Source organism: Cyphomyrmex costatus, unplaced genomic scaffold, assembly GCF_001594065.2.
Source record: "Cyphomyrmex costatus isolate MS0001 unplaced genomic scaffold, Ccosl1.0 scaffold432, whole genome shotgun sequence".
In the NCBI taxonomy this organism is placed as follows: Eukaryota; Metazoa; Arthropoda; class Insecta; order Hymenoptera; family Formicidae; genus Cyphomyrmex; species Cyphomyrmex costatus.
The window spans coordinates 6,353-31,328 of NW_017278556.1; the positions used below are offsets into that span (position 1 = coordinate 6,353).

Here is a 24,976-nt window from a genome sequence, read left to right on the forward strand (position 1 = left end):
AAATTCACACATAATTATAATAAGCATTATGATCCAGCTTTGACTGTTATTGACTTCCTTCTTCTTGTATTTTCTTTAATTTTTTATAATTATCCCAATAAATTGTGAATTAAACTGTAATATAAAATAGATATTAATTACAAATCCATAAATATCGATTTTTATTAAAAAAATGGATGTTCCAGCATTATGCAAAGTAATTTCCAACATAAAATACTTAAAAATATGTATACCAAGTAAGACCATTTTGCATTTGAAAACCATTTAAAATTCCCATTTATCTATTTTATATTTAAAATGGATTAAAAGAATCTATTTTACATTTTGTATTTTAAATACTCTTTTCAAAAGTATTTTATATTTGGTATTTTAAATGGAATTCGAAAGGCATTTTACCCAGCCCTGCTCGTAACAAGTACATGTAGTCGGTATGACAGATTTCCTAACCTGAATAGTCGTCAACTTTAACGCTTAATATCTCGGTTCGTAGGGCAGAGCGACACTTTTTTCTGCCAGATTCTTTCGTTTCGTGCAAAAACGCATCGAATGAGCCTAGTTTCATTAAAATTGATGAGGTCGGCCGTTTTCTCCAGAATTACCTAAGAAACGTCTTCTCCTTCTTCTTCTGCATTCAAGGCCATTAAAACTTTTTAATATCCTCTCTCACCTTTCACTTGCACATCCACCATCTTTGGCCCACCCGTCCCTCCTCCTCCCCCACCACCCCTCCCTTTCGCTATATTTCACACTCTTTCGTTATTACAACTTTTTACCATCCTCTTTCACCTTTCATTCGCACCTCCGTCCTCCACCATCTTCGACCCACCGGACCTTCTCCACCCGCCACCCCCCTCCCCCATACACACCCCTCTCTTTCGCCGTATTTAACTCTCTTTCGTTATAGTATAAAAAATATCTTCAAATCATTTTTTTATATAATTTGTGATATATTTGTACTCTAAAAAGTAAATAATACCCGAACAAAATCATATCATAAAAATGAAAAGTTCAAGCCATGTTCAAAAAAGGATACTCAAAAATTTAAACCTTTTTATCTAATAATAATATATTATAATACCATGAAAATTAACTAATATATTATTAATTAAAGGTGCTAGTACAAAGTGAGCATACATAAAGTGTATGCAACTTTCGGCCGATTTTCGAATCGCCTCCGCCTTCCGCTGTCTCACTTCACCGTCCCGCGCGCAGATCAAATGTCGCTCGAGCATCATGCGGGGCGGTGAGGTGAGAGGGACATGCTTGAAAATCGATTATGATTATTCAATTATGATTACATATACGATTAATCGATTATGTGATTACATATATTGGTCAATTTATAAAAATTAAAAATATTTATTTATATGGTACATATATTTACAACGTTCTAAAAAGTCACATACAATAATAGGACGTTTGTCAGTCTTGTATTTTCACAGAAAAATTTTATTTTCTATGATGTATTAACATTAGTAATTTAATGAAAAGAATTCGTGCGGTTGCTGGAGATTACAATGTAATGTAATAATTAAATTCTAATGTTAAATTATATCTGTATACTCTTGAATTTAGTGCGATTTTATTACTAAAATAATACAGTATACTTCCACAAAAATGTTCGACTTTAGTTTCATAAAAATAAGGCATAATAAAATTTTTACATGGTATAAAAAGAATATGTTGTGTAAATGGAGAAATATGTTTTTACTTTTTTAATATTAACTGTCCTGTCATTCTGAATGAATATGATGCGATATTGAATGAGATATGAATCAGCTAACATAATTGTGATTTTATATGGAAGGTATTAAAAATAGTTTTATTTAACCATTCGACAATTCACAATGTAAATCTGTGATGTAATTATAAGTTTAACTATAATTCAAGAGCTCAACAGACAACCTTTTCATACATAAAAGTATCACATCAAACACATACTTGAGATGAGACATTTTAAATTAAAATATTCTGCTTACATTCTGATTACATTGTAACTAATAAACTAGTCATTCTGACCTCTTCTTTCAATGTACAGCTATGATCGTATCTATACTTTCAATATGTACAGGTTATATTTTGTGAAATGAAAAAAGCACAGGAGTAAATAGTACACTTAATATTAACATTAAATTATGATTTTTCGGTGCTTAAGACATACTCCTGTCATACTTTTTAACTTTTTATCATCGCAAATGAGTTTCATCACGTACAGATTATAATAAAACTGGGGTTTCAGTTGCAATTCTACTTACATACTAGTTTTTAGAACAATCCATACTAAATTGTTCTTAATGCAAAAATCTTGAATCTCGACACTAAAATTATATATTATATCTATCTATGTACATATATCATATGAATAATTATTGTAACATTAATCCAAATTTGAGAGAATTGCGGTATATTTAGGATCTTTTTTAATGTCTTTCAATAGTACTTTCGGCTTGATATTAATAAGTGTCGAAAGAGTAAGACAGTTTACCTTCATTGTGTGACCCCCGACCACCATGTATGAATTCAATTCGGTCAGATTAATCGGCCTACTTGGTATTCCATAATACGATGACAGTTTCTTCTGTATTACTTCGTCCTTCTCAAATTCCGTGTTTGTACTATGCTTTTCCGATAGTGGCTTAAAAAAACTTGGCGGATATCTTGAATTCGTGGACTTGCGTGCGACAGCTTTGAATATACGTGGGCCCGGTCTCGCGCAAGAGATAGCCGATTTGGTAGTAGATTTTCTCGCAACAGCCCGACGACCACTTCCTTTCAATGTCGAAGTGTCCAAATTACGGCTCTGATCATTCTCCTTCTTCATGTCATCAGGTTCGGTCTGCTTGACATGCTTCGTAATTAAGTTCTCTACGGCTGACTCGAAGTGACTTGCAACGTTTTTCGAATTTGTCGCATACTTTTCGGCACTTGCAGGCAACAATACTGATGTGCTAAAATATATAGATTTTGCATGCGTTTTTAATTGTTTCTTGTAGAAACAAATTTATTCACACTTATATTCTATTACTTTACGTTTTTTTTTTATGTATTTCTCTATAAGCAAATACTTACTCTGATTGATCCTGTTCCTTTGGTTGCTGTTGTTGCTCCTTCCACTTTTGTGGTAAATGTGAATGGAACATGTTGTGATGCCTTATCCTATCGTTGTTGGTATCACAAAATTCTTGACACCATTGACAAACCCAACCATGCTGTTGAATGACAGGCGACGGGTTTTCTGTCTGCTTTACTTGCTTACGCTCAATGACATTCTTCTTCATGGGACTTGAAGACAATCTCGACACAAGTATTTGTTTATATCTAAATGGAAACTTTGCAGCAAGAGTAGCTTCTGAACCCTTCGAATCCTTGTGCATGAGATTCCAGTGTTGTTTGATGGATGATAGCGAGACACTGCGAAGATTACAATAGTTACAGCCATAAATTACAGTTGATGACGAATTGCGTTCTTCATTCTTTGATGTATCGATATTGTCTTGTTTTTGAGGCGTCGATAGTTTGGTTTTTGTTTCGTTGGAGGAAGAATTGGCCGTTGGCATGGTTGGCAGTCGTTCCGTGTATTTCAGCGGTACCGAGGGATGATTTGATTCCCAATGCTCCACCATTTCTGCTTTATACGAACAGCTATAGGTGCAATACAGACACTTGAGATTGTGTTGATGAGAGTGTGTTCTCATGTGATTCTTCAAGCCGGTGTAATTTACTGCTGTAAAGTTGCACACCTCACATTTCTCTAAACGATTACCAACGGAAGCGGTTGCGGCGGTAATGTTAACATTGTTCTCTGTATTCAATTTCCGTTTTTTTGTCTTCTGAGGAGAAAGGCCATACTCCTTCTTCCAGAATTCATTGCTTAGCTTTGCATTTCCCCATGCATTTGGATTGTGTATAATCTTTTCCAGATCGTATGGATGCTTCGCGCGGATGTGCTGGCGCATCATCGCCTCCGAGTTGGCGCTACGGTCGCAGTAGGGACACAGGAAGCTGAGCCGTTTCAAATGTGAATACTGTACGTGTATTTTGAATCCACGTTGGCCAGTGAATGTCATCTGGCAATGCTTGCAGACAATTGGCTTTTCCAGATCATCATCGGCGGTCTTTTCGCAAGCTATGTACAAAATTATAGAAAATATATTGTATTTTATCTTATGGATTTCGTGAAAACACACACGAGACTGAGGTAATTTTAAATGTAATCTAAGTATATACTTACGTTTATTATTTTCGGATTTGTCTTCGTTACTCTTATCCTCATGCACCTCGTCCTCCTTCATATCAATTACAAGATTCTCATTGTCTCGGCTATCTCCGTCATCATAGTCTATGTTGCTTTTATTGGCATCTTTAAGAATGTCATTTTGCAGATTGGATATCGTAGATGCAAGATTTACGGACTTCTTGTCGGCTGAGATCTTCAGGGGACTAACATCTGAATTTGAAGAGCTTGTATTAAAGGGTGTATTTTTACAGACAGCATTCGTGTTATTCCACGACTTGATCATGTCCGTTTGCTTTTTCAATAAAGTCATCACCTGTAAATCATACGTAGTGTTTATTTAATAATGTAAGAATAAAAAATTTAATAAAAAAATTTAATACAAAATAAAAAATATACTACACATTTATAGTTAATTTATCTCATTAACGTTAATTGATAACGTCATTGAAATTTTTTATTTATTAGAATAGAATAGAGAATATAATCTATTTTTAATATAAGTATATACCCAATCTTCAATCGCATTATCCGGCGAAAGTGGCTCGTTTGTGCCTTCTCCATTATGACGTTTTCCAATATGCTGCAGTAATGATTTACGATTCACCGATACATATCCGCAAGTCTTGCAGTGAAATCTGGACAGAAACATTTAAAAAATATCGCTTAGTAATAGAATTTACAAAAAGCAAAATTAATTTATGAAAGTGCCTACGTTTCAGTGAACTAATAATTCAATAATTGTCTATTAGTAAATTCGAATAAAAATTGTAGCCAATTGGCACATCTGACACTGTGGCCATTATATGTATATTTGTATTCTGTGCTGATAAAAATAATGCTAAAATATCATGTTTAATAACATGATAAGACATCCAGAATACAATCGAAAAGCAAATTAGCGACAGCTCCAATATAACATGTCACTTACCTAGCATAGTTCAACTCCCTATAAAGGTGATCTCTCATGTCATGCTTGTATTTCGTCTTGAATTGATTACACAGCGTACAGACATACATATTGGCATCCGGTTTGCCGTAAGGTCCAAACCTTCCTACATCGGAATCATTACCGTCAATCAGTTCCATTGGGTCTTTACCCAATTTGTTGCCAATGACTCTGCTTTGTGTACTTTCTTTCATAGTATGTCCTTCACCTTCCGCCTCCTCAGATATTTTATCACATGAAAGTGACCGTTTTGATTTTGATTCCTTAGACAGTTTATTATCTTCATCGAGAGATATGGATTTCCCGGTCACTTTTATTTTAGCCGGCTTTGTCACGATTTCTGCGTCGCTCTTGCGTTTGCTACCTACAGATATTTTTGAAGTTGCAGGCGACGTTTCACTCGTCGCGGTCGTTTCTGTTTCCTCCTCCTCCAAAAGAATACCGCGAATATGCCGAATTCGTGGCATATTTCTACTCCAAAGTGGTGTTGTATCAAAGGGTTCATCCTGCCCGCCTTGCTCTAAGACTTCGGTGTTCCGTTTATTGACACCCTTTATCCTCTGGTATATCATGGTGTAATCGGCGTTAGAATCGTTTGTATGCTTGTTGTTTAGATGTTGCTCGAGAAGTATCTTTCCACTAGTTTTAAATGAGCACAGGGTGCACTTATATTGGGAGCTCTCACCATGAACTGAGTCAGCATGGGTGGCTATGTCAGCTTTGTAAACACATTTAAAATCGCAAACATTACATTTCCAATGATTGCCGTCCGGATCGGGTACCTCCTCCTCGGTCTCTTCCTGGACTGGTTGTTGAACATTCTCCGTGTTTTCTATTTCCCTTATTACTTTCACGAAAGGTCTCTTCTCCGGATGCTTATCAGCAAGATGCCGCTCCACAACGTGCCTGGATGTCATTTTAATACTATCAGAGAGCATAGAAAGTGCACTTGCGCCAACAAGAAAATCTTAAAACATCTGACAAGTAACATATATATATATTTCCTTTTCGTGTATTAATTTTATCAAGGAAATAGCAATCTGTTTATTTTAATTACTGACATTAATGATTAAATATTATAATAATCAAGTGTCCACTATTATAAAACAAGTGTTCACTAATCATACTTGTCACATGTTTTAAAATTGTATCAAGTGTATATATATATATATATATGTATATAAAATTAGAATTTTTATCAACCATCAAAAAAATATAAAGATACACATACACACGCACGTGCAATAAAATTAAATATAATATATAATTAAAATTACCATACAAAATATACAAACCTATGATAATGATGATGATTACAATGGGAGCATTTATAGAGTCTTGCGTCATGCATTTTCAAATGAATGCCCATTTTGTCGATCACTATATTTTGATTCTCTTGACCCAGTGTAGGACAATGTGGACAACGGAAATATGGTTCTTCTGAATGTAGGGCCTTTAAGTGATACCTTAACATTGCCTCGTCCACCGTTAAGTAATTGCATTCAGCTACGCCACATACATATCTATGATAGAAAAGATATATTATTGTTTAAGACCACAATATTTTTAAATATTTATTAATTTTGCTGTTGCAATTTTAATTACTATCACACACGCACGCACGCACACAGACCTTTTGTGTTCCGGTACAAACTTCGGTATACTATCGTCCGCCTCGTTTTCCTTAATAGATTCTTTCAGTTTCGCGCTCATACGGCCATTTTGGTGTGAGCTGCTGGCTAGATTCACCATCTTATCGAACATCTTCTCCTTCTTATCTAAACAAGGAACAGGATTAACTGGACCGCTCTCAGGTACAGTCTCGTCTTTCGCATGTAACTGCAAATGCCGGATGATGTTTGTCCGAACTTTGGTTGTGTAAGGACATACAGCACACTGGACTTCCCGATTGTAAATTGCTTGACGTGGTAATTGCTCTATTTCATCGGGACTAAACGATAATTTTTCATTATCCACATTCTTTTCATTTTCCTGTTCTGTTCCCGACTTATTGTTAGCACGTTTACGTTTCCTGTTTCTTCGATCGGCAGCATCGTAAGACTGTATAAATTACATATATAGGAATTACATAACAGATAGTAAAAAAAAGTATATATATATATATATATAACAATTAAAAAACTATATATAATACTTGTACATTTTTATATTAAAAATAGACTTACAACTGCGTGTACAGTAAAGAGACCATCGACCGCTGGGTTTGTTGGATCGGCAGGCACTATCTTCGTGTGGAAAAATTTGTGTTTTGACTTCATATGAGCCGTAGCTTGATATGGAACAGAGTATCTTAGCTTACACAAACTGCATCCAAAACGCTTCAATCCGTGAGTTTTTATATGTTCTAGAAACAAGCAAATTTTGACGATACGTTTCTTACAATGCGGACAAAATAAATTTTGTTTAGGGTCTCCTAAATTGCACGTCTTCATATGCAATTTCAATAAGATTAAGCTTTGCGCCGTAAAACTGCATTCATACAGGTAACCGCATTTATATAACTCGTGTCCGACACGGCCGGTATCTTTAATGTCATCTAAAGTTAAAGGTTTGTCTGAGTGAGCAGCCGCATTAGCAGTATGTGCTGGCGCCTTTTTGACTGTGCATTTCATTTCGGTAATATTGCTGGATGCAGCCTGCTCTTTATTCTCAACCTTTGTCTCGGAAAATATCGGTTCTGCCTTTTTCTTTATCTCAACTTCAGTCTTGCTCTGCGTGGCTTTCTCTTCGCTTTCCAAAACCTCGATATCACTATCTTCAGTTTTATCCGCGGATTTAGAAAACATATTGTCGGAATTGGATGTAAATTTTTTTAAAAGATCCGCGTTATCAAGAAGATTGGTATTTACGAATTCGTCGCTGCAATTGAATTCATCTGAGACTTTTAACGGAACTGCACCGGAATCATTCACGGGCATATCCAATTTCGGTTCTTGAAGAATCTGATTTGTGGCGCGATCGCTTAATGTTTCCTTCTCCGATTGGAACGATTCATTTTCCAAAGATTGTTTTTCAGCACATGTATTATTTATATTTGTGTTGATATTGGCGAGAGACGTATCTACAGACTGTTTTGTTGAAATATTGGAAATGTGAACGTTAACTTCCGTGTTCTTTAGATCACTGACTGCCCCAACCAAAACATCTCCTTTCAAATTTTTTGGTGGATTAGACTGAGCTTCATTTAAAATCATTCCAACATTAAACGAAACTGATGTATTCTTTTTAGAATCGTCAGCGTTCGAATCAATATTTCCTTCATCTTTTTCATCGTCGAAAGTTCGTAAAATGAGTTGATTTATAACTTCTGTCTGGCGTGATGGCTGAAATTAAGTGCAATCATATAATATATTAAACAAATTATTTATTAAAATACTTGTGTTATTTCATAGTGTCAAAAAAGAAAAGAATATTTAAAAAATTGTTCAAAATATGTATTTAAATTAAACATTAAATAAGTATGTATTTAGACATATCAAATACATACATATGCATAATCTTAATAACCTTAATAATAAACTAGGACTAATTCAAGATCAAAATAGTAGATATGATAATAATGTCGTGTGTGTGTGTTTTAATTAATTAAGACACAATCTGTTTTAATTAAATGATTAAGTCTAATAACAATACCACTGTAGGAAGTGTACGTTCCAGAACCTGAGGCATTCGATCATAATGCAAAGTGCTTAAATGCTGATGTATTTCGTTTGGAGTTTCAAAACCATAAAAACAATACAAACATTGGTATTTGCAAAATCCGTGTACTTTGTAGTGCTGTAAGTATCATAATAAAATGTGATATTTATAATTATTTTCATTTTTCTAATAGTATGTACAGATAGGTGTACAGTACATACAGATACAAGAAGTTCTATCGTAGAATGGATAGTGTTGCATACATGACATTTGAAATTAGGACAAGATGAATGTTTCGTCTTTAAGTGCTTCACAAATACTTCAGGTATATAAAATATTTTGTCACAATCTGGAAGTAATTAACGATAGAAATTATGCTAGTAATGTAATTGTGTAATATCCAATGTATTGATACGTTATATTAAGTTAACATATATTTATAATGTTACAATTATAATTATTACAAATTACATACCATGTTTGCATATAAAGGGTAGTACATAAGGGTGGCGATTAATCTGTTCCTGTTTCTGTATCGGCTTCTGATTCTTGTCAAATAAATAATAAAACACGGTATTGGGATGACACAATATCTTAAAACAAAATTAATAGATATTATATTTTTACTTCTTTTAATAACACAGTTACACAGTATAAATCGTTACCTGATGTTGCCGTACATGAAACGGCACAATGGCTCGATAAAAGCAGTAACCGCATTGATATCGGCAATGAAGATGTTTACTCAACAAGTGATTTTTCATCTCGTACCAGTCATTCATAGATGTGTAACAATAGGCACATTTGTTATAATTATTTGCATTACTCTGCTCGTCAGTCTCTTCGTAATGTTTAATATAGTGTCGATAATAATCCAGAAGGAAGTCGGTCGTGAAAGAGCAATTATAGCCCATGCACTTGTAAAAGTGAACTAGCTTTGGCTCTGTCAGCATCGTCGCGTACATCTCCATAGATTTCAACTTGATCGCGAAGGACGCGGGCGACGTGTCTTTGGAATTGATCACTATAGGTAGACGTATTACTTTGATTTTCCTTGATCTGTAATTCAAAGTTGATGGGCTAGTCGATAGACTTGTCAATGGAGTGGTCATCAATTGCATCTTCGGTGCTACAAAAAACTCAATGTTAATTATGTGCGTTGAATAATAACATTTCATGTTAAATATATGCCGGTAAATTTCACCGAGAATATTGATAGAGAAATTCTTGATAGGGCATACCTTGCACATTCGTATTGACTAGCACTTGCTGCGGTGAGATCTTCTTCAATATTAAAGGTTGGTTGGACTTTCTTAAAACAGACACTTCTTTACTTTTCATAGGAGATATCTCTACCGCTTTCCTGATGTCATTTATCTAGAAACAATAAAATAAAAAACATACACGATAATGAGTTTACGGAAATGAGGAGATTAATAAGTTACGTGTCAGAGTAATGAGAATTTGATACATTTACATACAGCAACACTTTCATTGGGATCCGATTCCGCGAGACTAATCACATTTTCGATCTTCAAAAACGAACATTCTTCCTCTGTATCCGTTTTTAATCCATCAATCGCGCTATCTGATTGCGCTCCACCTATGAATTTTGTTCATTAATGTATAGATAGATATATATCTCTGTCAAATACGTTAATCAGTGAATTAATTAATAGTAGTTATGGCAGTAACTGTTTGGATCACCAACCTGTATTAAATTCTTGCAAATCTTCTTGATTATCCAAAACCTGCATCGGCATAGACAACATATCGCCGCTGAGTCGCCTAAATCTGAGAAAATTCTTGGGCGGAGTGGCATTCTTACTCGATGACACGTTCTTCTCCGAACACTTAGCATTTTGTTTTTCAAGCAAACGCTTGACACTAGCGATCGGTACGACGCCCGGTGGTTTTGGAAACCGCGACACGGGTTCAGTCTTGATCTCTGTCTTAATATTCTTAATATCGATCGTTGGCTCGAGTGGTACTGATTCCAAAGGTTTCACATTCTGAAGCTGCGCAGCCAGCCTCTGTATCGTCGTTAACATGGGGTCCCGTGATGAAGATACATTCATACTCGAGGTCTCCTTCAGGATCATATTGACGTCAGTCTGCTCGGAATCCGATTGTTCGCTACTGGAGTCCGAATCGAAGATCGGTGCCGAGCGTTCGTTGTCGCTATTTTCGCCGTCGCTCTCGTTGTCCTTAGATGGATCCATGATCGTAAGAGGATCCCGGATTTTCACGTCCACTTTGTCACCCGCATCGTTTGTTACTTTTGATTTTTCGGTAGTCAATTGTTCCTCCATAGAAGAAAGGGGAGGATTGCCTTGACTGCTCGATTGCTGGCTAAGGATGTCCTTCTTAATTGGGTCCTCAGTTTTCAAGGGCTCTGCAGAGGATGAATTCATAAAATCGGGCAACAAAGGGTTTTCATTTGTTTCCGGAACGTCCGCTGACGCGTTACATTCAGGAACTGGACTAGCTGCAACCACCGCGTCCGTGCGCATCTTATCCTGCAGTTTGTCTATTATAGACAAACCGGGTTTAGAAATGTTCTTTAACAAGATACCGATATTATTGGCGATCTCTTGCATCGTCTTCTGTCGCTCCCGCTGTATCTCCATTTCCTTGTTTTCCAATTCAGGTGGACAAACAAATGCGCTTAGATTACCGGTACTCACCGACGAGCTCTCCGGTTCCGCTGGAGACAGTTTCGTCGGAGTTTCCTCCGTTTTTTCCTCCTTGATTTGGATATCTTCATTCGTTTTTTGTTCAAATGAAATACATTTACTGATATTATCATTATTGCTCTCGGACTCCATTAGCTTCGCGATATCAATATCCATTAATAGATCTGTGCACTCCATAGCTTCAAATTCAAGCACCTGCGGCTTTGTTTCTACGGCGTAAGACTCCTCGGACGCGTTAACGGACGGCGATTCGTGTTGCGATTGCTCATCGTTGTTATTCGCAGCGTCTTTCGCTGAGACAGTTATCGCCGACATATTAATCTTCAAGATCTCGGTATCCATCTGCTCCTCTCGGTGCCAGAATGCAACGTGGGCCTCTACATTCTGTCGCTTTAGTTGTACGTAATTACAAGCACCACACAAGTAGCCATAGATACCACTCTCTCTCGGTATGACGTCTTCAGACGCAGATTCGTTGAACGTTTTATTCTTGCGACATATCTTATAATAGTGCGTCTTCATGGATGCTTTGGCCACTGCCTGGTAAGAACAATTGTTGCAGTGAAACCTATATTCACCCGTGTGTGTAGTACAGTGTTCGTAGAATGCCTCGAGTGCTACGTCCGCTGCACCTTCCGTAACAAAACAGCAGAATCTGCAACGAAACTTGCATATCTGACTCGTATCCATTGTGGTCACATCACACTCGGTGTCCATAATCGCAGTCTTGGCGTCCGTCAATTTGAGACGCGAGATAAGCACTTCCATTCCGGAATGACTGACCTTGTAATGATGGACGATGTTTTTGCCGGTGAAAAAGCATAGCAAGCATTTATATTTGTCCTGACCGACCCACGCATAATCGATCAGATGCTTGATATCTATTCTGTGATAGAGCTCCGTCATCAATTCATTGTAAACAATTTTTGGCGATTCCTTAAAAAACTTGTTTCCAGTAGCGGTACTTGCCACAGTAAGATCAGCGCTACTCGAACTTACTTCCTCTTTTATTTCCATTTTTATCAACGGTTTACTCTCTTCGACGGAAAGAAACGAGTCATCAGGTGTTTCTCCACGTGTATCCAAAGACTCTAATAAAGTAGTAAAGTTGCTGAAGTCTTTGGAATCTACATCAAAGCTATCCATATTTACAAGTGGTTTAACCTCGTTGTCTTCCACTGCAAAATCTACATTCGCATGGTCGTCGTCAAGAATCTTTTCAGGAGTTTTCTCCATCGTTACAGGGTCCTTATCTTTTAAGAGCGATGTATCAGCTTCTACAGCATCCGCTGAAGTATTCGATCCGCTCTCAACGTTAGTTTTCGAGGAAGCTACCAAAGTAGTCTTCTTCTTTCTCTTTTTAGTAGTCAATCTGCCCATTTTCCAACCAGATTTCTTTTTCTTCTTTTTCACCAAAGACTTTTTCACGTTCGGCTCGATAGCTAATGGATCATTCGCGTCCTCCTCGAATTCCGCTTCGTCGTTACCCTTATCGACCGATGTGTTCTTCTCCGCTGTCGGCAACAATCCTACCAGAATGTTACTCAACAGTTCCTCTCTAGCTGTCGTTCTAGCTGCGCCACTGCTTGTTCCTTTTCGGGCAGTTGCATTACTCGACATAGAAATGTCCGATATTACACTCTCCTCATCTGTGAGTGACGATTTCCCATCTTCACTTCTGTCGTCAGTAATTGCAAACGACTTCTTTGACTTCAAGTTCCATTGTTGTTTACCTGTACTGTTGGCGTTTCTCCGTCGCCTCGAACTAATCACTGTGTCCACCGAGTCCTGATCAGATTGCTTCTCCGGTCGAAGAGAAATGTCCACCGCCGCAGCTAACTCGGACACGTCTATGCCAAAACTCTCATCAGACGAGCTGTCAAACATTATCTTTGTAAGATCCGCCTTCTCCACAACCACTCGTGGTTCCTTAATAAGGTCTTGTAGAACGCGTTTAGATCTGCGAATTGTATCAGAGTTCTCTTCACTGCAAGCCACTTCTTCATTCGACGAAGTGTTGGTAGTGATATTGAGCAACTTCTCTGTTCGCAGAGCTAACGGTTGATCCTCTTCACTGTCGGAACTTTGAATAGATTTCTTGTGTAAACTGCGAGTCATCCGTTTAGTGTCCTTGCTTTTAGCTTTTGATTTCGACTCTTCAACGTTACGAGACTTTGAACTCTTCCTCTTGGCGTTACTCGCTGCCAACTCGTTCGTTTCAGTATTGGACTCTACAATTTTCTTCTCAGCAGTACTCGATGTTTCCTCTTTCTTAGAGTTCGACAATCGGCACATTCGATGACCTGTCGCCGTTACTACACCCTCGCTAATAAACATGTCCCTGATATCCTCTTGCAACATCTCCAGAGAATTTCTTCTCTTCGTTTTTGCCTTTGGTTTATCAATTGAAATTTCCTCAGCTTGGTTTGCAATATCGGAAACGACAGATTGCGTTGCCCAATCCTTATCTTGATCCAAACGCTCTATATTACTTTCTGTATTATCCTGACTCAGATATTCTATACTATTTTCTGCACTATCTTTTGATAGAATGCTTTGATCGACCTGATTATCCTGATTATCTTTAATTGATTTCTTCTCTTTACCACTATCTCCTAATCTACTACTCATTTGTTTTTCGCTTTCTGATTGAATATCAGTATTTTCATTATAATTTTCTAATCGATCGTTCTTATTCTTTCTCTTTTCTAATTGCTTATCCTTATTTTTATATTCTACTTGAGCGCACTCCTTGTCACGACTCTCTAATAAATCATCACTTTTCTTCGCGGTAATATCTTCAGTTAGTTTTTTACTCAAATTATCAATGAATGTTGTTGCCTTGAAATTTTCTTCCAAATTTTTAGGATCCATGGCAGGAATTGCTGAAGTCGATTCTCTCTCATCATTCGTGTCAATGTTGGTACTTAAGATACTAAGCCTCTCTGCAAGACATTCATCATCCGAGCTATCCGACATTATCACTCGTCTCTTTTTCTTAACTTGAGACTTTTTCGCTTCGACCGTTTCATCCTTGTCCGAACTACTGCTACTATTACTTTCGGATTCAGACTCAATGATCTTCTTAATCTTCTTAAAGTTTTTCGCCTTGAGCACTTCCCCGAACTTCTGTATCAATTTCGCGTGTTCGACTAGTTTCTTGCCCTCACCGGATTCAAACGACTCCTTGATTAGCGCCTCAATCCATTCCTTTGTCACCGCTTCCTTAGGTTTCGACGATTTGTGCACTTCTGATTCTTTCGTCTTTCCCTTTTTCGCGATATGACTGGACTTGGAATTACTCATCGCCGAGTCTGCTTCGCCAATCCTCGTCTCGTTTTTGTCAGACTTTTCAAGAGATGACGAAAAACTGTTCCTCTCCATTGCAATATTATCTTGTTCAACTGAATTTTCCGTTGCATGATTACCGTCGCTACTACTACTCACTTCGGTACTCTCAACGTCTTTGCTCTTACTCTTGGGATACAATTTGTTGTTCTTATTTGGCTCTTTGCTTTTATTGCTCTTTGTACGCGACGATTTAGACGAAGCACTTTCAACTTTCTTCTTTGTCTCGTTAATGATTCGATTTAACTGCAATGGTTCTGGTCGTTTGATTTTCGGAATTTTGAACTTTTGCAAGCCAGAATTCTGATTGGCCTTCGTATCAATCACACCATAAAGACTTTCCAGCGGTGACTGCATTCTATCTTTCAAAAGCTTGTCCTTTTCTTTTTCGGGCGATTTCTGAGATTTTTGTTTCTCCTTTGTTAGCGATATTGCTGTCTTTGTACTTGTCGGTAATAACCGTTTTCTAGGATCCCTTTCATTAAGAACGTTGTCTTTGGTCTTGGTTGATGTGTTCACGATGTGTTTATCTTTGGCAAGACGTGGATCTCTTGCAGAAACACCGGTCTCTTTGGCCTGATCTCTGGCACCTGTCGTGTTGTGTTCCGTACGAACTCGTGGATCTCGAATCGGGAAACGATTCAAATTTTCTCGATCAGAGTGGTTATCCCACGACCAATCAGATCGGCGGCCATCGCGATTAAAACCGGGCCTCACTTCTGTCCTATTTCTCTCGTAGTATCTGCTCTGATTTATATTACTCCGATCTCTATCACGCGCTGTCGTACCCCAAGGGCAAGGCGTGTTGGGTCGTGGATGTGTCCCTGTGGTACTCTCCACAACTTGAATTCCACAAGGAATCACATTTTCGTAAGAAGGATTGGCGGAATTTTCCCATGTCGGTCTTACATGGGGATATTCCGTCGGTCTGCCGACAGGAAAGCTTGGATCATAAGATCCTTGATTTATTTGAAAGCCTCTGTATTGCAACGGATATCCGGAAGGCATCAAAGGAGGTATATCTTCTCGAATATTTTCTGGTCTTACCATGTGACTCATGTCTGGTCGCACCGTGGGATTGATCAATGGTCTAGAAGCAGCAGCGGGTAGAGTTGGCGGAAACTGATTTTGTCTAAATTGCGATTCCACCGGACGTTGAAAAGGATGTTGAGTGGGTTGCAGAGGTGCATTGGTCATTCCGCCATAAGAGGAAGGTGTCCACTGATTGCTGCCAAATTGATCATTGGTAGTGGGAGGAACCCAATGTATCTGATTAGTGTGCATATTATAATAGTCATTATCTATCACAAATTCGTTCTCCGGTCTAGGCAGACTCGCATCCTTCCGTCCTTCCGCTGGTACGCTGGAACGTCTCTGATACAATGAAATGTTTCTCTCATCTGATTTGCTCGCGGTATTATGAATGACTGGTATCGGAGATGGGATTTCTTCAGAAATAGTAATCGATTTATCTTTCGCGCTCTCATAAGAATAAATGTCACGTTGACGAGGATGTCTTTCATAGTTATCCGCATAACGTGGTTCTTGAAAATTGGTTTTAGAAAATAGTGCTTGTGATACCGATATTCGGTGAGAATCGTTTGATTGACGAGGTGATCCGATCGATGAAATTGTTTTCATAGGCAAAACTCCTGCAGACTGCTGCAAACCTTTTTTAGTAGTAAGCTTCTCTTTCTCCGATACTGAAAGATTCTTTGATATTTGGTCCGTCTTCTTTTGTTTAGCGGCATTTTCACTGACTTTATTGCTCTTATCGCCATCGTCTTCGTCATTCAACAATTCCGCCAGATCTTCCATAGACAATGGAGGCTCATGAGACAAAGGCGGCGGCGAAAACAAAAGCGGTATCGACGATGGCGGTTTTAACGGTTGCTTCAACGTACTGCTGTCTTTCGATCTGGGCGATGTAGGTTTAGATTTAGCAAGCATTATTTCAGGATCAGGAGAATTAAGTCTTACTTCAGGAACGTTCACGGGCGATTCTGTTCTAGAGCAACTAGTCATTATCTCTAAATTGAGCTTATTTTTCTCTAAAACTGAGGACAATCGTCTAGAACCACCAAGAGAAGGTACTGGAACAGTCGGTATGTCTTGCGGATCTAACGCATAATTTCTGCTGTCGCTGACTTTATGTGGCAGACTGTTACTGATTAACTTTGCAGCGGTCGTTACATCGTTACTAATAGCAACTGGTAATGACGGTTGTCGATTTCCTCTATTCCTTGCGTTATGCCTTTCCGATTCTTCCAACATATCCCATTCAGTAAATGTAATCTCGTCCGGATTAGAATCTGATGGCGACGAGATGGTTATAGTTTTTGAATCCGAAAGCGTAATAACTGGTATTACTTTGGGACGTTGTTCTTGTTGTCTTCGATTTCGGTTCTTCGATTCTACGTTACGCTCCGTGGGAATAACTATAGGTAGAATTTGGCAATCAGGACTGGAAGATCTTACAGTATCTGGACTCGCTGGCGTTTGCTCGAATTCTTTATCATTCTCCGCGTTTATCCATTCCATTTTATTGCTCCGATTTGATTTTTTTTTCTTCGATGAACTATAAAAACCATAAAAATACTTTTTTATTTATCGATTAATATTTATTACATATGTTTAAGAATTATTGCTTGCCAATATGTAATATTACTACTCTAGTACTGTGTCTAGGATTGTATTTCAAGATTGTAAACAATTTTTCAGAATCGCGAAATTTTATAAAATTACAATGTATAAATTCACACAAAGGTATTTTAACACTAAGATCCACTTTGACTGAACATAAGATTTTCCTCGCTTAATTAAACATGAAAATCATTATTATTACAATAATCTTATTATATTATTTAACTTTAACATAGACTTATTGCATTTATTTGCACTTTCTTGCAATTTTTTTTGTAGGTAACAATATATTACACATAACACTTACGTCGAAGGTTGCGAAATGAAGTCCTCGTTTTGTTTAAATGGTAATTGTAAACCGGATCCATTTCCCTGAAACTCAAGTTGAATTAGAATAATTAAAATATCAAACATCAAACATGCACTACGACAGCCTGAAAATATAATACGAGAAAGCAACGAAAATAATATTACAAGAATCAAGGATCAAATAAGCGATTACTACAATAAGTAGTATAATAGAATCAAAAGAAAAAGAAAAATATGTGTAGCGTATGTATTTTATGTGTGGAACTTTTAAAATGTAAAGTCTACACGGAATTTTGTCAAATAACAAGAACGTATGCTTTTAAAATTGTATCCTTTAAAACAAATATGCAAAACACACAATCCTAGATTCTTCATAATATCTACTACAAATTGGCAAGAATATCATAAAATTCCAAAGTAAATATTCAATTTACACTATAAAATATAACTATAAAACAAATCGAATTCATGTACTTATTTCACTGTTTCATGCATTATCAAAAGTGACATGGAATGGCAGTGTACAAAATACACTATTCAGAACAATTAAATAGTCATTTGTTTTAAACGCATTTGCGGTTGTGCAAGATATATATATATATGTATATATATATATATATATATAATGTTATATAATTTATTATATAGAGAAAAGTTGGCGATAACGACATATCTACTTTGTTTTTGGACAATATCTCTTAAACAAGAGCTAAAAATACAACTGTAGAAATATAAAACTAAGAGGCAGTCTACTATTATGATAAATAATACAGCAATTTTTATAATACCGTTTGCAATTCTGTAATAAATAAAACTGATAAATATAAGCATCTGACAAAAATGGGTCTTAAAAACTGAAACGATAGCGATAGTAATACCATATATTCCTATTGGTTTTCTTTCACAGAAGTCATCCGTACAAAATACCTATAAGTGAATGTATATAAAAAAGATTTTCTAGAATCTTTTCACTTCAATATGAAATGTTTCTTTGTTGATTTATATGTTTTACGTTGATTTATACGCTGTCCTGTAAGACACAAATATTTAACACGATAGTTTTCTTAAGACTTTTGCAATATACACGACTGCTTTAAGCTCAGATACAATTGTTTAACACTATAACGCGATATTCTAAAGATTAAGTTAGCTTGATCTTACAGACAAGTGTGCAAATTTATGTTGCATCCTAATTTTATTTATATTTAAATTTATTATGTATTACGCGCAACAATAATTAAAAAAATAAAATGGAATTTTAGGAAACTACAAACATATAAAACGATGTAATTATCATTTAAACTACGCAATTTGCAAAAGAAAATCGTAAGAATTTTATTTTTTGTAGAATTAGTTTTTAATTGATTATGTATAGAAACAAACCACAAATGTATAAGTTATGAGTTTTTACTTCTTTAAGGGGGAACACTAGGGTGACGGTCGAAAAAAAAGGCTCTTCTTGTGAATTTTTTTTTTAAACTGATAGCTTGTATGAATTATTGTTTTTATATATGTGAAGTACATCCATTTACGAAATTAATTTAAAAAATTCATTAAATAATATTAATATTTGTAGCTTCAGTGATGTGCACCTCGTCTGAAAAAACATGGGTGCACGGGCGCTCGTCTGCGTCTGATTGGGAGCTCTGAAATAATTTTTTTTTATTTTATTTTAAAGTATATGAGTGTAGTTTCAGTTGCACGTACGGAATTTTTGATAAAATAATTTTAGACAAAATAGCGCTGTTTTAAAAAAACGGTCACGATTTTGCGGCAAAAAATCGTTATCTTTTTAATTGTTTTTCAAAAACTAATAATTCAATTGAAAAGTTCGTACGTGCAACTGAAGACAATTTCGTTATAAACATTCTGTCCAAAATTCAAATCATTCGGATAAAAATTTGCCGAGATATGAGCGCCCAGTTACGAAAATGTGGTTTCAAGAAAAACATGTTTAAAGTTTTACCGATTAGTTTATATATAAAAATAAAATTTCATAACAAATCAAAGTGCGTCCAATCCGGGTGCATATGAATTGTTCACGACTGAAGCACACAGGAAACAAAAGAATACCGGTAAAACTGACTACAAGCAGATCAAAGGGACTGCTGAATGTCCTAGCGGCATCTGACCATGTTATATTCTAGAGACATATTTTTAAGACTCCAAGCATTACAAAAATGCAATTAAAAAAATCAATTTTTTAAACTCGTCACCCTGGTGACCCCTTAATCATCTAAACGTATCAAATTTTTATTAATATTGATAAAGTGCAATAGTGTTAGTTTTCAAGAAATGGGGGAATATCTCTTTAGGAGATCTATATCAGTATCACCAACTTTCATCTAATATATTATTTTATAAATACTAGTAATATATATTATTTTATATAAAAATGATGTAACAGAAAATGATTTTAGTCTTTGACATCTTCTCAATCTTTTTTGACAAAAATAAAGTTGAATTTGTTCAAAAAGATTTTTAAATAAACGACCTATTATAACTGTTTTGAGCAATACAAATAAATAGTAACACATACACAAAAAAATAGAATATAAATAACAATACAAAACAAGACAAAACAGTAAGAATAAAATACGGGTGAGCAAAGTGCTATAATGTTATCTAATCTAATGTTCGCTTTTCCAAAAACCCAAGACATAAGTATACATAATTATAATACAAACATTTAGCAAAATACTGTTTTAAAATTTTTAAGACATTCTGTAGTTCCACAAACTTATTCAGTAGACAACATTAACAAAAATCAATTTTCATGAGTAACGAAATAATACATTTGTCAGCATATTTACCTTTTCTACTTTATTGTGCAGTTTTTGTAAAACATTCTCGCATCGCTGCAGCGTCTCAATCTTCAATCTAATTCATCAATAATATTGTAATTAATAATCAAATAGTTGTAACAATATATTTTTAATGTATCATACATTTTTTATCAATAAATTCATACAATCGAGGGTATATATAATTTAACAAGAGAATAAAACCAACTGACTCCTTCTAATTTTAATTAATTTTTGATATGTTGAAACGTAGACAAAAATAAAAGAAACGTTTTCTTATATATGTTGAATCGTATACGTTAAAAGGTGAAAAATTTCCCTTAAAAAATTAATTTTTTTCTTTTAGAATAAACATATATTATCGAAATTACAAAAGAAAAAAAATAAAACTTAAAAATTTTAATAAAACTCAAATGGCTTCAAGGGAAATATTGTATAATAATTATAAAAAATTTGTTTTTATTGTATTATAAATTTTTTAAAAGTCATTTTGTTTAAACAAATTTTTTATAATTATTATAAAGTAAGATTTTTACTCCCTTAATGTACAATTTAGCATGTATAAAAAAACACATATCTCTTATTTTTGTTTATATTTTAACATATCCATATAAAAGTTAATTAAAATCGGAGAAGGTCAGTTGATTATGTTTCTTATTTGTAAGTAATCTATTATAATATGAATTTTCGTTCAACGTACTTTCGCTTGCTGTCTAACAGAATTCCGTGCAGACTTTGCATTTTCTGTAGTTGAACTTCCCTTGTTGAATTGTCTTTGTCCTTAGCATTCTGCATCGTTACTCTCTCGATCATTACTTCCAGGAATGGAATGTACTTTTGCATCTCTGCAAACTTTTTGTCGTATTCGTCCATCTTGTTCCCAGTTTTCGATAAATCTATGATTAGACAAAGAAACACGTCGTTTTTTTATAACATATACAATTACCGTTGTATTTGTTTCATTCGTTTATGTATAACCGTTATGGTAATTCTACAACGTGCTCTTTGTTTCCTGTTTCTTGCTGTTTGTCTCTTACTTTTTGGTCAAAAAGGCATGAGTGAACAAGGGACAAACAGCAAGAAACAGGAAAGAAAGACCACATTATAGAATTATCATTAGACGGAATCAACCGAATTCTCGAAACTCTTCTTTTTATTTCTATTCGCAAGAGAAGTACCTATGCGTCGAAATCGAATTATAGATACAATATTTCGAAGTGTATATTTGCGCGCAAGAGCAAGACCAAGAGCAAGAGCTAGAGCCATTGGAGCTTAATGGTAATTCTACAATGTGCTCTTTGTTTCCTGTTTCTTGCCTTTTGAACAAGAGACAAACGGCAAGAAACAGGAAACAAAGAGCACATTGTAGAATTATCATTAAACTCCAAAACAAGCACGTCGCCATCTTATTCTACATCAATATTCTGCACGCACCGATTCTCGTAAATACACAAGATAAATGAATTGTTTTCGATCGTCGCGTCGGACGGAATCTTACGCCTAATAATTTTTGTGAATTTTATATATTTCGTGAATCCACTCACGTCGACATGATTGTCGTTGTAACTGCATGTGAAATTCGAACTATCGGATCTTGCGCGCACGCGTGCGGACGAGGGCGCGACATGGTTGAGTGATTTCGTTATTAATTATTTATCTTCATTCGTCGGATGAGAGTAAATACACATGTTCTTCCGTTATTAACGCGCGAAGCATTAGAAAGACATTTAAAATATTGTCATCAACAATCATGATCTTCTACGAAGAGTCCTGAGTAATACTTCGAATATACATATATGTATGCCGTTGGCTTTATTCCGATATTTCGATTCCTCGGTAAGCCGGCAGATATTTCAGATACTTCAGATTGCGGCGTAAATACAAGCTTAAGAACTTTCCACCGATTAATGCTGTTGCGTTAATCCGTCTATACTTATCATAGTTCATTATAAAATGCGCCGCAATTTGCGTTCACAATCATTAACGAAGCGGCAAAGGACACAGTTTTTCACTCTATTTACATTTTCCGAAAAATTTCGATCTTTCATTGAATCAGTGTATCGATTAAATCAGAAGTGCGATTGATGAATATATATCGTAGAAATGCTAATAATCACTGTTAATATGGATAGTTAATATCACAATCCCCAATGGTGCGAAATCCTTAATTGTTAGAATCAGTCACACCGCTCGCACTGCGTTCGTGTTTGATGAATTGTACATTATTAAATTGCTTATATCAGGAGACGCGGTAGTGTCTCCGGCCATGTTCAAAAAATTACTAGTTAATTTATTTATTTATTCATCGCGCACGGCGATCAGACGATCACACGTATTCTGCATTCAATAATATTTCTCTCTTTTTCTCTTTCTCTTCTCCACCCTTTCTCTTTTCCACTCTTGTAGGATAACAACCGAAAAACGCGCAGTTATTACAGCTTCTTCAAAGTCCAATGCAGGCATCCGCGTTTCACTCAAATTTTTGCAAAACTTCTCCGACGTTTGCACCGAGTCGAAATGCTGGGAACGTCTATTGGCGAGCGTCCAATCTTCTTCAAAGGGACTGAATGACGATGCCCCGCACTTGAACCGCGCACACCTTACTGACGATCGATTATTTTCCAACGATTCTGCACGCTTTGTCACCGCCATTGTTCGTATTGCATACAGGGTGAACCATAACGCATTGAATACTCTTATATCTTAAAATAAAATGATTTAATCGAACTCAATTCTGCGGTATTGCTTTATAAAAATATTTCTAATTCGTAAGACTGGTGCGACTTTTGCTTTTTAAAAATTAAGGTAACTGTTTATCGTGTGTAATTTAAATCAAGTAATTACAATCGATTTCGCAACAAGCACGAATCTGTTTCATTTGTGACATGATTGTATGTCCCAAAACATTACCACATAATTTTGAAAAAAAAAAAAAAACATCCTGTGTACATTTTACACGTTTATTACACGATATATGCAGAACACCATGTATATCAATATACGCAGTCGCATTAAACGTACGCATGTAAGTGATATCCCTAGTTTTCGTCGTAATAAACGTAAAAACTTTTCCACTAAAGCCATAGCTAATCATGGTAATACTACGGGTGTAAGAGATGGATATTGATCCATCAACCCCTTTCACACACAGCACTCTGCAGCGCTGTTTGTCATACAAAAGCAATATTTTCGGTGTTTTGAAGATGGTTTTTCTTTATATAGATATAACTACTATATACAATTAATTTAAAAAATTAAAATAATTTTTTTAGATATATTTATAGATTTACAATATTACCACTGTATACAACATCTAAGAATGATATATATATTAATTAGATATATATATTAATGATGTATATTTTAATTAGATATATATACATATTAATGATATATATATTAATTATCAATATCAATTAAAGAAGACTCTCGAAAATTTCAAATAAGAATAGTAAGGCTAATGAGAACTATTCGCTGTAATTAGTGCGAGCATATATAAGATATGTTAAAGTGTGAATATTATATACTACGTATGTAGTTCCCCCCCTTTTGCGCGCCGAACATCCGTCGAACTTAAAATTCAAATCTAATTAACTACCGTAGTAATATCACAATTTTTGATGCTTATAGCATCTAAAATTGGATCTTAATAATATGTTGAAAGACATATTAAATTCTTAAATTATAATATTAAAGTGGAAATAAATTTAAATCTATGAAAAATAAGAATTGTGAAGAATATCACGAGTTGGCGTTTCGTCCCGGTTTCCATTACTAGACTCATCAGTAAGGTAATGTAGTGGGAGCCTACCTTAGACGCCTGGGAGAGATGTTAGAAAGAAGTTCTATATAAACAGACAATCATGTAATTCGGCACTTGCAAGAATTGACACTATTAACTATAGACCTCTGTTGGCAAGTCGACGTAATGATATTCTTCACAAAGTTCTTTATTTAAATAATAATTTTTGAAAGTAACAAACGCTTCTTGCAGCCAGCGTATATTCAACAATATCAATTAAAGAAGACTCTCGAAAATTTCAAATAATAAGAATAGTAAGGCTAATGAGAGCTATTCGCTGTAATTAGTGCGATTATATATAAGATAAGGGGGGAACTACATACGATACGTAGTATATAATATTCACACTTTAACATATCTTATATATGATCGCACTAATTACAGCGAATAGCTCTTATTAGCCTTACTATTCTTATTATTTTATATTAATTATAATATAATTCAAAAAGGTTGACTATCGTTCAAACAATGCGTGAACAGTGTATGATACAATTCGAAAAGAATTGATTTGTGAATGTAAAGAGACTTAAG

General features: G+C 35.5%; 1 protein-coding gene across 1 annotated transcript; it reads right to left on the reverse strand.

The window, feature by feature from the left end:
• Positions 1-2,025: 2,025 nt before the first annotated feature.
• On the reverse strand, positions 2,026-22,447 carry LOC108777477 (uncharacterized). Its single transcript, XM_018544388.1, has 19 exons — positions 22,188-22,447; positions 21,344-21,539; positions 20,653-20,719; positions 19,417-19,485; positions 10,555-17,455; positions 10,325-10,446; positions 10,085-10,220; positions 9,509-9,972; positions 9,319-9,436; positions 9,065-9,192; positions 8,838-8,981; positions 7,370-8,527; positions 6,817-7,244; positions 6,479-6,706; positions 5,166-6,089; positions 4,746-4,872; positions 4,232-4,550; positions 3,070-4,126; positions 2,026-2,948 (listed from the first exon to the last, which is right to left on the reverse strand). The coding sequence occupies exons 1-19, from the start codon at positions 22,213-22,215 to the stop codon at positions 2,378-2,380; spliced, it is 13,185 nt and encodes a 4,394-aa protein (XP_018399890.1). The 5' UTR covers positions 22,216-22,447; the 3' UTR covers positions 2,026-2,377.
• Between the last annotated feature and the right edge of the window lie 2,529 nt (positions 22,448-24,976).